The sequence below is a fragment of the Coregonus clupeaformis genome, chromosome 6, assembly GCF_020615455.1.
Source record: "Coregonus clupeaformis isolate EN_2021a chromosome 6, ASM2061545v1, whole genome shotgun sequence".
In the NCBI taxonomy this organism is placed as follows: Eukaryota; Metazoa; Chordata; class Actinopteri; order Salmoniformes; family Salmonidae; genus Coregonus; species Coregonus clupeaformis.
Genome location: NC_059197.1, coordinates 19,362,423 through 19,376,695, shown reverse-complemented (window position 1 = coordinate 19,376,695; position 14,273 = coordinate 19,362,423). Strand labels below are relative to the sequence as shown.

Genomic DNA, 14,273 nt, shown 5'->3' with positions numbered 1-14,273 from the left:
TTTGCTAACTTTCTATTAAAATGTATTGAAATGCGATCATTTATTTCCTTTGGGATATGTATTCCGAGTATATCCACATCACCATCAGACCATTTTAAAATTGATTTTTAGTGATCCAATACGTAATATAGTACATTTGTCATAATTTGGTTGTAATCCAGAGAGATTGGAAAATGTATCTAGATCCTCTATGAGGCTGTGGAGGGATTCTAGTTGTGGATTTAAAAGAAAACATGAATCATCAGCGTACAATGACACCTTTGTTTTTAAGCCCTGGATTTCTAATCCTCTGATATTATTATTGGATCTGATTTTAATAGCTAACATCTCGATGGCCACAATAAATAGATATGCCGATAGTGGACAACCTTGTTTCACGCCTCTTGACAGTTTAAAACTTTCTGAGAAATAGCCATTATTTACTATTTTACACCTAGGGTTACTATACATGATTTTGACCCTTTTTATAAGAGATTCTCCAAAATTGAAATGCTCCAGGCATTTATATATAAATCCCAGTCGTACTTTATCAAATGCCTTTTTCGAAGTCTGCTATGAATAGCAGGCCTGGTTTCCCATATTTTCCATAGTGTTCTATTGTTTCCAATACTTGCCTTATATTATCTCCAATGTATCTTCCATGTAAAAAACCTGTCTGATTAGAATGAATAATATCCGACAATACCTTTTTAATTCTATGCGCTATACATTTTGCTAGCATTTTTGCATCACAACACTGAAGTTTAAGGGGCCTCCAATTTTTTAATGGACTGGATCTTTATATTTTCCACTTGTATCCTGTTTCAGTAATAATGAGATCAGACCTTCTTCTTGAGTGTCAGATAATCTACCATTTACATAGGAGTGATTATAACATGCTAATAACGGTCCTCTTAGTATATCAAAAAAGGTTTGCATTGCTACTGAGTAACCCTTCAATTGTTCTCCACTAATTCCCCCGTTAAAGCCCCTCCCCATCCCAAGTTGAGCCGTCATCCCAGTGATCGGCATCCCACCCACGTCCCTCCGGATCCCTATTAAAAAAAAATAATGCATATCCTATTTTCCATCATTATCAATTAATATGTGTAATAATGTCGGCAGTTCATACGTAGAATTTTAACATATAACCCGGATTGCCATTGTTTAACATTTAATTTATTGACAAGAAATTATTATCCTAGCAAATAATTACCGTGGTCCTTCCCCACCCCCACAACAAATGCCGGACAAACACACACGCACATACTCACATCCTCCAACACACTCAACCCCCCTCCTCCACAATCCACCATCAAATCAGATACTCAACGGCTGTTATATCCCAGAGCCCAACTCAAGAAAGGACCTGATTTACGAGTGCACATACAGTTACAGCTGATTGAGAAAGCATGCAAGATTGAGCAGAAATTGACAACAATGTCAGATTTGATTAATCTACTTAATCTATGTCAAGTCCTAGGTGATGGAGATCAGATCCACCCTCTTCACCTGAGACACAAACACTCTGATCCCCTGTTGTAACCATTTTTCCCAAGCATTTCCGTGCAGTCAGACCTTTGATTATTTTGTGCCACCTGGGCCACAATGATAAACCCCCTCTCTGATTGTCCGAGTGTGACCCCATCCCCATGGGTTACTGCAGCCAGTGTTGCCAGCACTGCCACTACCTGGGTGGGGGTACCCCACCGGAATCCCCACCGGCTAGGTAAAAGGTCGTCAAGGTTCTCATTAGCAGCTTTGAGAATTTCCTTGTATATAATGCTCTCCCATCAGGGGGCGCTGGCTTTGTAGGACCAACCCTGTCAGGCAGGCTCAGAATCTTGAGGGGGCGGTGCTGCTCAAGTAGGTCTCTGATCGCATTTATTTCTCTGTTTAGGCTGCATACTCACAGCAGGTCCATAAAAGAGATGGGAACTTCTCTTTGGTGTATGGGTCACTCAGGTGGGTGTCCAGGATATAGGGTTAGGGATCTTTCCATCATGATAGGACAATAAAAAATTAGATTAGATGTATACTATATTTAGAAATGTATATCCCTCATCTACACAAAATTGAAAGCTCTCTCTCACTACCCCTGCTCATAGACCCCCGTCGGCTCTGGGATATGCAACCCTTTACCCTCTCACTCACTTAACGCCGCACCTTTCCAAACACAAAAATGCACACCACATGGTTGACTACGGAAGAAATGGGCCGAGCGTGCAAACTCACCTGCATCCACACCTGCCGCAAGGGGGAAAGGACGCCAAAGAGAACACAGGACCAACCACAACAACCATCCGCCAAAACAACAACCGCCCGCCAGGCGTAGGCAAGACCATAAGCAAATAGGTAAACTGGGATAATACTAAAGAGTTAATCAGGGTGATTTTTCCACAAATTGACAGGTATTTACCTTTCCATGGTAGCAAGATCTTATCTATTTTTGCTAACTTTCTATTAAAATGTATTGAAATGCGATCATTTATTTCCTTTGGGATATGTATTCCGAGTATATCCACATCACCATCAGACCATTTTAAAATTGATTTTTTAGTGATCCAATACGTAATATAGTACATTTGTCATAATTTGGTTGTAATCCAGAGAGATTGGAAAATGTATCTAGATCCTCTATGAGGCTGTGGAGGGATTCTAGTTGTGGATTTAAAAGAAAACATGAATCATCAGCGTACAATGACACCTTTGTTTTTAAGCCCTGGATTTCTAATCCTCTGATATTATTATTGGATCTGATTTTAATAGCTAACATCTCGATGGCCACAATAAATAGATATGCCGATAGTGGACAACCTTGTTTCACGCCTCTTGACAGTTTAAAACTTTCTGAGAAATAGCCATTATTTACTATTTTACACCTAGGGTTACTATACATGATTTTGACCCTTTTTATAAGAGATTCTCCAAAATTGAAATGCTCCAGGCATTTATATATAAATCCCAGTCGTACTTTATCAAATGCCTTTTCGAAGTCTGCTATGAATAGCAGGCCTGGTTTCCCATATTTTCCATAGTGTTCTATTGTTTCCAATACTTGCCTTATATTATCTCCAATGTATCTTCCATGTAAAAAACCTGTCTGATTAGAATGAATAATATCCGACAATACCTTTTTAATTCTATGCGCTATACATTTTGCTAGCATTTTTGCATCACAACACTGAAGTTTAAGGGGCCTCCAATTTTTTAATGGACTGGATCTTTATATTTTCCACTTGTATCCTGTTTCAGTAATAATGAGATCAGACCTTCTTCTTGAGTGTCAGATAATCTACCATTTACATAGGAGTGATTATAACATGCTAATAACGGTCCTCTTAGTATATCAAAAAAGGTTTGCATTGCTACTGAGTAACCCTTCAATTGTTCTCCACTAATTCCCCCGTTAAAGCCCCTCCCCATCCCAAGTTGAGCCGTCATCCCAGTGATCGGCATCCCACCCACGTCCCTCCGGATCCCTATTAAAAAAAATAATGCATATCCTATTTTCCATCATTATCAATTAATATGTGTAATAATGTCGGCAGTTCATACGTAGAATTTTAACATATAACCCGGATTGCCATTGTTTAACATTTAATTTATTGACAAGAAATTATTATCCTAGCAAATAATTACCGTGGTCCTTCCCCACCCCCCACAACAGATGCCGGACAAACACACACGCACATACTCACATCCTCCAACACACTCAACCCCCCTCCTCCACAATCCACCATCAAATCAGATACTCAACGGCTGTTATATCCCAGAGCCCAACTCAAGAAAGGACCTGATTTACGAGTGCACATACAGTTACAGCTGATTGAGAAAGCATGCAAGATTGAGCAGAAATTGACAACAATGTCAGATTTGATTAATCTACTTAATCTATGTCAAGTCCTAGGTGATGGAGATCAGATCCACCCTCTTCACCTGAGACACAAACACTCTGATCCCCTGTTGTAACCATTTTTCCCAAGCATTTCCGTGCAGTCAGACCTTTGATTATTTTGTGCCACCTGGGCCACAATGATAAACCCCCTCTCTGATTGTCCGAGTGTGACCCCCATCCCCATGGGTTACTGCAGCCAGTGTTGCCAGCACTGCCACTACCTGGGTGGGGGTACCCCACCGGAATCCCCACCGGCTAGGTAAAAGGTCGTCAAGGTTCTCATTAGCAGCTTTGAGAATTTCCTTGTATATAATGCTCTCCCATCAGGGGGCGCTGGCTTTGTAGGACCAACCCTGTCAGGCAGGCTCAGAATCTTGAGGGGGCGGTGCTGCTCAAGTAGGTCTCTGATCGCATTTATTTCTCTGTTTAGGCTGCATACTCACAGCAGGTCCATAAAAGAGATGGGAACTTCTCTTTGGTGTATGGGTCACTCAGGTGGGTGTCCAGGATATAGGGTTAGGGATCTTTCCATCATGATAGGACAATAAAAAATTAGATTAGATGTATACTATATTTAGAAATGTATATCCCTCATCTACACAAAATTGAAAGCTCTCTCTCACTACCCCTGCTCATAGACCCCCGTCGGCTCTGGGATATGCAACCCTTTACCCTCTCACTCACTTAACGCCGCACCTTTCCAAACACAAAAATGCACACCACATGGTTGACTACGGAAGAAATGGGCCGAGCGTGCAAACTCACCTGCATCCACACCTGCCGCAAGGGGGAAAGGACGCCAAAGAGAACACAGGACCAACCACAACAACCATCCGCCAAAACAACAACCGCCCGCCAAAAAAGCCATGGTCTAATTAGTTGTATTTGAAGATGTATTATTCTGCTTGTTATCTTTTCTTGTTATATCGTTTTATCCTTTTATAAAATACTATACTTACTATAAATGTTCTTTAATATTACAATCCCTATCATTGCTAGTATTGGGTGTTCCATTATTACACACACACACACACACACACACACACACACACACACACACACACACACACACACACACACACACACACACACACACACACACACACACACACAGGTGTGTTAAAAGTTGTGTTAATGTTGGAACATAATTATCCTATGGTAAGTCCTACCTGAGCTGTGTGTGGGGTATAGACTGATGATTCTATAGTCTTACCTGAACTGTGTGTGGGGTATTGACTGATGATTCTATAGTCTTACCTGAACTGTGTGTGGGGTATTGACTGTGGACCATGGCCAGATGAGGAACAACTTGCATGTACTGGGGCGGGGCTGCCATGTGATTGACATGCGCCCCAGCCTCTGATTTGTGGAGTACACTGATCTGGACCGGGCAAGAATAGAGAGCAAGGTTACAGGTATAATAAGAGAAAATATAAGAGTAAACTCCAAATAAGGACTATTAGACACAGAACCTTCAGAGCTTTTCTGGGTAGAGGAAGATGAAAAGGAAAAGGGTCTCAAGTCAGGAAATGTTACATCAAATATATTTTCTGAAAGCACAGGAGTACATGAACAGGTATCCCTGTGTCTTCATCGTTCCGCTCTCTCGTCCACTGACCTCCAGGGTGAACTCGTTGCTGGTGTAGCGTCCATTTAGCTCGGAGCAGGTGAGACGGAACTTCCTGTCTGGGGTCTGGGCTGGGTGCCAGTTGTGGTAATGCACCTGTCTGATCACCTGCTCATAGTTGGACATGGAGTCCACACCTGAGAGAGACGATGGACACGTTTCTATGGTCACTACCAGTTTCACAGATATAGGGGTTACAGATATCGAGGAAGATAAGGGTTATGGTTAGGTGTTTGCATGGTAACATAGATGGAGACATGCCAGAGGTGGAGTTGGAGTTGGGGTAGGAGTCAGAGGTTAGATAGGGATTAGAGGTCAGGAGGTTAGGTTTCCATGGTAACTTACCGTATATAGACATGCCGGAGGTGGAGTTGGTGGCGTCCAGGTGTTTCCCAAGCAGGGTGCTGCGCTGCAGCTGGAGACTCTCCTGCTCCGGCCTCAGCTCCTCCCCCAGCACCAGGATGTCACAGTAGTCCAGGTTATGAATGATCTCCTCCTGCACCCCCAGCCTGCCCGCTGAAACACACATACACACACACACACACATGAGAATGCATGAATACACACACACACACACACGCACAAACACACACACATAGACACACACCAGTGGAGGCTCCTCAGAGGGGGAAGGGGAGGACCATCCTCCTCAGTGAATTGTATAAAAATAGTAAAACAATTTTTTTAATGTTATCATTTTTAGATAAAACTATACTAAATATCTTCATGCCATCAAATAATTTATTAAAACACACTGTTTTGCAATGAAGGTCTACAGTAGCCTCAACAGCACTCTGTAGGGTAGCACCATGGTGTAGCTGGAGGACAGCTAGCTTCCGTCCTCCTCTGGGTACATTGACTTCAATACAAAGCCTAGGAGGCTCATGGTTCTCACCCCCTTCCATAGACTTACACAGTAATTATGACAACTTCCGGAGGATGTCCTCCAACCTATCAGAGCCCTTGCAGCATGAACTGACATGTTGTCCACCCAATCAAAGGATCAGAGAATGAATCTAGTACTGAAAGCATAAGCTACAGCTAGCTAACATAAACTGCAGTGAGTAGTTAACTTAAAGAGAGAGAAAGACGAGTTGAACAGTTATGAACACATTTTAATTTCTTCCAAAATGAAGGAGAGGCAAGAGAGAGATAGAGAGAGATTGTCCTTTCTTTCACTTTCAGTTTCACTTACTTAGCTAGCAAATGCAGCTAGCTAGTTTAGCCAACTCAAACACCCTGCTCAAACAGAGGGATGCTATGTTAGCTAGCTGGCTATGACTATCCAACACAACACTCAAACTCTTCCAACTCATGGTAAGCTTTTGGTGTTACTAATTTATTGCCACCGGGGTCCGCCGGTGTAACTGCTAAACAGCTAACTGACTATACACTGTAAAGTTACTGCATGATTTTAATGGGTTTACTAACGTGTTACTAGTAGTTCTATTAGCTATGTTGACTATGACGTTACTTTAGCTAATATGGTGACAACGATGTAGGCTGTGTGTAGCAGTTATGATATGGTTTGGCTTGGAAAGTTTTTTTTGCCTGGTCACATATAGCTGATGTGTTGTGCATTGAAGTCCACAAATGAAGGGACAAGGTGAGAAGAGGAGAGCGCATAGATGCGAGAAGGAATACAACATGGCTGCAATGAATGTGAACTGTATATATATAGTGTGTGTATATATATATATATGCTCAAAAAAATAAAGGGAACACTTAAACAACACAATGTCACTCCAAGTCAATCACACTTCTGTGAAATCAAACTGTCCACTTAGGAAGCAACACTGATTGACAATAAATGTCACATGCTGTCGTGCAAATGGAATAGACAACAGGTGGAAATTATAGGCCATTATAGGCAATTAGCAAGGACTGGTTTTGCAGGTGGTGACCACAGACCACTTCTCAGTTCCTATGCTTCCTGGCTGATATTTTGGTCACTTTTGAATGCTGGCGGTGCTTTCACTCTAGTGGAAGCATTAGACGGAGTCTACAACTCACACAAGTGGCTCAGGTAGTGCAGCTCATCCAGGATGGCACATCAATGCGAGCTGTGGCAAGAAGGTTTGCTGTGTCTGTCAGCGTAGTGTCCAGAGCATGGAGGCACTACCAGGAGACAGGCCAGTACATCAGGAGACGTGGAGGAGGCCGTAGGAGGGAAACAACCCAGCAGCAGGACTGCTACCTCCGCCTTTGTGCAAGGAGGAGCAGGAGGAGCACTGCCAGAGCCCTGCAAAATGACCTCCAGCAGGCAAATGTGCATGTGTCTGCTCAAACGGACAGACTCCATGAGGGTGGTATGAGGGCCCGACGTCTACAGGTGGGGGTTGTGCTTACAGCCCAACACCGTGCAGGACGTTTGGCATTTGCCAGAGAACACCAAGATTGGCAAATTCGCCACTGGCGCCCTGTGCTCTTCACAGATGAAAGCAGGTTCACACTGAACACGTGACAGACGTGACAGAGTCTGGAGACGCCGTGGAGAACGTTCTGCTGCCTGCAACATCCTCCAGCATGACCGGTTTGGCGGTGGGTCAGTCATGGTGTGGGGTGGCATTTCTTTGGGGGGCCGCACAGCCCTCCATGTGCTCGCCAGAGGTAGCCTGACTGCCATTAGGTACCGAGATGAGATCCTCAGACCCCTTGTGAGACCATATGCTGGTGCGGTTGGCCCTGGGTTCCTCCTAATGCAAGACAATGCTAGACCTCATGTGGCTGGAGTGTATCAGCAGTTCCTACAAGAGGAAGGCATTGATGCTATGGACTGGCCCGCCCGTTCCCCAGACCTGAATCCAATTGAGCACATCTGGGACATCATGTCTCGCTCCATCCACCAACGCCACGTTGCACCACAGACAGTCCAGGAGTTGGCGGATGCTTTAGTCCAGGTCTGGGAGGAGATCCCTCAGGAGACCATCCGCCACCTCATCAGGAGCATGCCCAGGCGTTGTAGGAAGGTCACACAGGCACGTGGAGGCCACACACACTACTGAGCCTCATTTTGACTTGTTTTAAGGACATTACATCAAAGTTGGATCAGCCTGTAGTGTGGTTTTCCACTTTAATTTTGAGGGTGACTCCAAATCCAGACCTCCATGGGTTGATAAATTTGATTTCCATTGATAATTTTTGTGTGATTTTGTTGTCAGCACATTCAACTATGTAAAGAAAAAAGTATTTAATAAGATTATTTCATTCATTCAGATCTAGGATGTGTTATTTTAGTGTTCCCTTAATTTTTTTGAGCAGTGTATATATATATATATATAGTATGAAAAATGTTTGCACTCACTAACTGTAAGTCGCTCTGTATAAATGAATAAAATGTAAATGTAATGTAAATGTAACTGTGTTTATGCGTGACCAGAAGTGTATTCATTCCGCCGATTCTGTTGAAAAACATTTCTTAAACGGAAGCAAACGGAACGAAACGGGGATAAACATACCTGAATTCATCCAATAGAAAGTATTTTGTTCAACTATTGGACTAATAATTACACCCTAGATCAGCTAGATGTATGCAAGAGTGTGCAAAGCGGTATTGAATGTGTCGCTGTCTGTCCATGTGTCACTATCTGTCACCTAAACATTTTCTCTCGACCTGTGTACACCTACGTTGTAATCTTTCGTCCATAGGCTAGGTTGTAGCAACCTCATGATGGGTATAGGGAAAATTCCCCATTGTCCTTGTCGATTATTGTCCCATGTCCGTTGGTCTTGTGAGTACTGTGTATTGTATAGAGGTTACACCTAGCTCTTTTGTTTGGGTTACATCCTTTGTTATATATATTACGGGTTTGTTTAGGGCTTCGTCCCCGTCGTTTTCCATGACGTACCTTGTGTTGGAAGGAGTAAATAAAAACCCTAATACGTATTCCTGCGCCTGTCTTCTAATCATTATACAATGTGACACTATCGCTGTTACATTGAACTACAAAAGAAAGACAAAGGGAGAAGAAGAGAGCAAACAGGGAAACCTGAAAAAGAGAGAGAGAGAGAGCAGATGATGGAGAGAATGAAATCTGTATTTCATATTGTATGAGATCAAGTTTCTATGTGCCCACTGTGTGTGTGTGTGGGTGTGTGCACATCTCCAACAATCCCACTGCTGCATTGAGCAGTTTAACGACTGGTGACCCTTTCTCCACACTAAGTACAGTCTAATCCTGCTGTGCAAGCCAAACTTCTGACTTCTAAAAGAACTGTGAATGGTGGGGGAGACACAACAGAGTCGGCCTGTACTACTGGCCTTAGGACTTGCTATCCCTCCCTCTCTCCCTCCCACTATCCCTCCCTCTCTCCCTCCCTCTCTCCCACTCTCCCCAGCCTCTACAGTCCAGCCCCACTGCTGACTAAGACCTCTGCCTACCAGACAAATGATTCCATGGGTTCCTGTCTGGCTGAACTGCAAATGGAAATGACATTTAAATCCCGGCTCTAGTCTTCTCAGAGCAGAGACTGGGAACAACACAGAAGAGCAGTGCTCTGACTCAGCCTCAACGCTATAGCTGCCAATTAGACAGCTATAATCAGAGGTTTCACTCACTCCATTGTCAGGGAGGTGGAAAAAAACCCTGCATCGCTTTCAGGACTCTCTCTCCTTCCTCCTCTCATAGTACCTCTGAAATGGAGGCCCCAGATGGAGGCTGTAGATTAGCCAAGTCTTGTGTGACTAGGAGTGTGTGGCTAATGGTGTGTGTGTGTGTGTGTGTGTGATCGAGAGGAGTTGATGAAGTTCCATAATCAGAGGAGATGTTGTGCTCTCCAGAGTCTAATCAAATAGTTTTGTGGTGGTAAGCAGTGTGAGTACTTTGGACCATCATCATCATTACAGCCCCTTCCCTCTGCTATTCTTTGGCTATTTATCTCTCTCTCTCTCTCTCTCTCTCTCTCTCTCTCTCTCTCTCTCTCTCTCTCTCTCTCTCTCTCTCTCTCTCTCTCTCTCTCTCTCTCTCTCTCTCTCTCTCTCTCTCTCTCTCTCTCTCTCTCTCTCTCTCTCTCTCTCACACACACACAGACACACACAGACACGCCTCTATGCCTGTACCCTGTACCTGTATGGTGTGAGGCTGTGTCTCCCTTGGTGACAGTACTGATGATGTGAAGGTCTTGGAACAGATTGAGTCCTGCTGGTCCTCTGAGGTCAGCTGCTGGCCTTGTCAGTCTGTCCACCCCAGCAATGGTGATCCTGGGTTCATTGGGCTGCAGCACCATCACCACTGCATCAATGTCCGGGATGGAGATACACGTGTCCTCCCCAAAACACCTGGAAGATGAAGAGTAGGGAAGGGTTAAATCAATAGAAAGAGAGAGAGAGAGAGAGAGAGAGAGACGGCTGAGGAGAGAAGGAAAATATAGCTAACAAGGGAGCTGTGCAACTAGGATGTTTTTCACATACATGTAGTTACAGAGGAGGAAGATTAACATCTGTCAGGGGCCGGGACTTTTAATTCAGTTGGATCTTTGCAGAAAAATGCACAAGCACAAGGAGGTTCTGACTCCTTCATAATTACCTGTGATTACCCATCATACGAGTTTGCTGCTAGCCTATTTCTTGTTTTATTTCACGCCTAAACACCGCTGTAAACTTCCTCACATAGCCTGTAAACCTCCTCACATAGCACTAATACACAGGCGTTTCAGAGCCATATCTCCCCCTTTCTGGTGTAAAAAAACATGTTTTCAGTCAAGCGTGGTATAGCCTAATCTCCCTTTCTCTTTCTCTCTCAAGCGGTGATGCGCATGTTGTGTCTTTCCCCGCCTCAGCAGGGTATTGTTGTGGAGAGGAGGCAGAGACAGCAGAGCGTGGAGACAGCGGGCGTGTGCCATGGTGAGGACTTGGACCCCAGCCAAACTAATTAAAGAAAATATGACAAGGTAGAATAAAGGCCCTGCATAGATTAACACTAGTTACTTTTTCCTGATGGCTGCAGTAATTGCCTTTTTAAATTGAAAACACGCTTAAGTGTGTTTTAAGGAATTAATTAACGACTCTATTTATTTGTTTACAATGATATGGCACTTACGGGGAAATTTCCAGAAAATAGCAGCATTCCTCAGGAGGAGCTTGTGTTTTGGCTGCAGCCTAACAGACAGGCTGATTTAGTTTACTATGCAGGCGTATTTACTGGATGTTGTTCTAAATTAATTCTGTTTAGATTAATCAATGCCTGCTGATTTACAAATTATTGTTATCAAAGCTTGTCTTGGACAACTACCAAGCCTTCTCTTCATGAGCAACAGTTGGAGAGCAACAAGGTTCACAGGCAGTGCAGACCACTGGATAGCCTGTGCACCACAGCCCCAGCCACCCGCCCACACACAACCAGAAAACGTTATTAAACAACATCTAGAAATACAAGCTTAAGCATAGTTAGTATAATGTATTAATTTCTAATCGGTGTGCCTGCAGCCCAGTCGACCCCTCCTCTTCCTAGCCCCCTCCCTTCCTTGCTAAGATAGCTGAAGGGATGGGCCCGCAGCCCTGCGTCGAACCCAATAGGGGGGTGGAGTACACCCCTCCAGGGTTGAGCTGTGGGGGGCTGCACATATTTAAACCTGCTATGAATATTCACCACAGCCCGCCAGGGATGGCTGTTATACAATACCATCCAGCCTCACTCTATCTATCTCTCTCTCTCGTTGGCCTCTGGCAAAACCCAGACAGAATTATTAATAAATAACATGAAAATGTAAAAACTTGCCCCAGGTGGCGATGTGGAACAGAGAGAGTGGTGGATTAAAGAACAAAAGAAGTGAAGAGGGGAGAGAAAGCGGGAGAGGGAGATGAGGAGAGGAGGAGAGGGAGAGGAGGAGAGGGAGTAGCTAACTAGCTACATGAGTGTGTGTGAGATGTGCTCCAATGAGTTGTGCTGTTGTTGTGTGTTGGCAGTTAGAAGGTGTTGAGACTCGTTTACACTCACAGATCACAGGAAGATGAGAGGAAGACGGGGAGAACAGAGTGAGGAGAAAACTGAGAGTAAACAGAGAGAAGGAAGGAGAAATGTCCCATTAAGAGAGAGATGGAGAAGGAGAACAGAAAGAGAGATGGAGACGGAGGACAGAGAGAGAGATGGAGACGGAGGACAGAGAGAGAGATGGAGAGGGAGGACAGAGAGAGAGATGGAGAGGGAGGACAGAGAGAGAGATGGAGAGGGAGGACAGAGAGAGAGATGGAGAGGGAGGACAGAGAGAGAGATGGAGAGGGAGGACAGAGAGAGAGATGGAGAGGGAGGACAGAGAGAGAGATGGAGTGGGAGGACAGAGAGAGAGATGGAGAGGGAGGATAGAGAGAGAGATGGAGAGGGAGGACAGAAAGAGAGAAGGAGAGGGAGGACAGAAAGAGAGATGGAGAGGGAGGAGAGAGAGAGATGGAGAGGGAGGACAGAGAGAGAGATGGAGAGGGGGGACAGAGAGAGAGATGGAGAGGGGGGACAGAGAGAGAGATGACTAAATGCAGACAGATTCATGTACATTAGATTAAACTGGACTGAGGTGGAAAAAAGACTGATAGTCAGTCACACTGTGAGGTGGATGAAACAGGAGAGAGAATACCTTATCCAGTCATACTGTGAGTTGGTTAAAGGACAGGAGAGAGAATACCTTATCCAGTCATACTGTGAGTTGGTTAAAGGACAGGAGAGAGAATACCTTATCCAGTCATACTGTGAGGTGGTTAAAGGACAGGAGAGAGAATACCTTATCCAGTCATACTGTGAGGTGGTTAAAGGACAGGAGAGAGAGAGAGACAGATATAGGTGATTTAACGGTCAGTAGTAAAGGTAGAAGGAGCCGTGCGTACTGTACTGAGGTTGAGATGTGCAGGCGTCTGATGCCCGGTGTGGGAAACTGGCGGGAGTTGATGTAGGAGACCTTCCTCAGAGCAGCATTCATGTTCTCCAGATCCTCTCCCTCCATCACCAGGATCGACTGAGCTGGGTTGAAGTGGAACTGAGAGAGAGAGAAGAGAGAGACAGTGAGAGAGAGAGAGAGACAGAGAGGGACAGAGAGAGAGAAAGAGAAAGAGAGAGAGAGCACATCAGACTTTACCACAGTTTAACCCACACTGAAACGATTGTGTGTCTGAGTGTGTCGAATTGTGTCTGTTCAACATAACTGTGTGTCTAAGTGTGTCTGACTGAGTGTGTTTGAGTGTACATAATGAGTGTGTGTTCATTCTTCTTCTCTGTTTGAGGGATCATAAGCCTCTTGTGTTGCTCAGACACACTCAGATACAGATACAGCTCTGGGTCCCAGTGGACATGATGCACTGAGTCTCAGTCTCACTGAACTAGCCCTGCAGTTTTACCTCCTCTCCTCTCTCTCTCTCTCTCTCTCTCTCTCTCTCTCTCTCTCCCTGTCTCCCTCTCTCTCCCTGTCTCTCTCTCTCCCTCTTTCCCTCTCTCTCTCTCCCTGTCTCTCTCTCTCAGTCTCTCTCTTTCTCTCTCTCCCTGTCTCTCTCTCACACTCTCCCTGTCTCTGACTCTTTCTCTCACCCTCTCTCTTTCTCTTTCCATGTCTCTCTCTCTCTCTCTCTCTCTCTCTCTCTCTCTCTCTCTCTCTCTCTCTCTCTCTCTCTCTCTCTCTCTCTCTCTCTCTCTCTCTCAATTAAATTAAATTAAATTAAATTAAATTTCAGGGCTTTATTGTCATGGGAAACGTATGTTAACATTGCCAAAGCAAGTGAAGTAGATAGTAAACTAAAGTGAAATAAAAAATAAATATTAACAGTAAACATTACACTCAGAGGTTTCAAAA

At 44.3% G+C, this 14,273-nt stretch overlaps 1 protein-coding gene across 1 annotated transcript in view; it reads right to left on the bottom strand.

Annotated features, from left to right (window-relative positions):
• The window catches only part of LOC121567698 (calsyntenin-2), a 405,076-nt gene that overhangs the window by 19,374 nt on the left and 371,429 nt on the right, over nt 1-14,273 (bottom strand). Inside the window, exons 11-15 of the mRNA XM_041877918.2 lie at nt 13,318-13,466; nt 10,571-10,782; nt 5,850-6,020; nt 5,496-5,641; nt 5,135-5,258 (exon numbers count right to left, since the gene is read on the bottom strand). Coding sequence (XP_041733852.1) covers nt 5,135-5,258; nt 5,496-5,641; nt 5,850-6,020; nt 10,571-10,782; nt 13,318-13,466 — 802 coding nt within the window. The remainder of the gene's footprint in view (nt 1-5,134; nt 5,259-5,495; nt 5,642-5,849; nt 6,021-10,570; nt 10,783-13,317; nt 13,467-14,273) is intronic.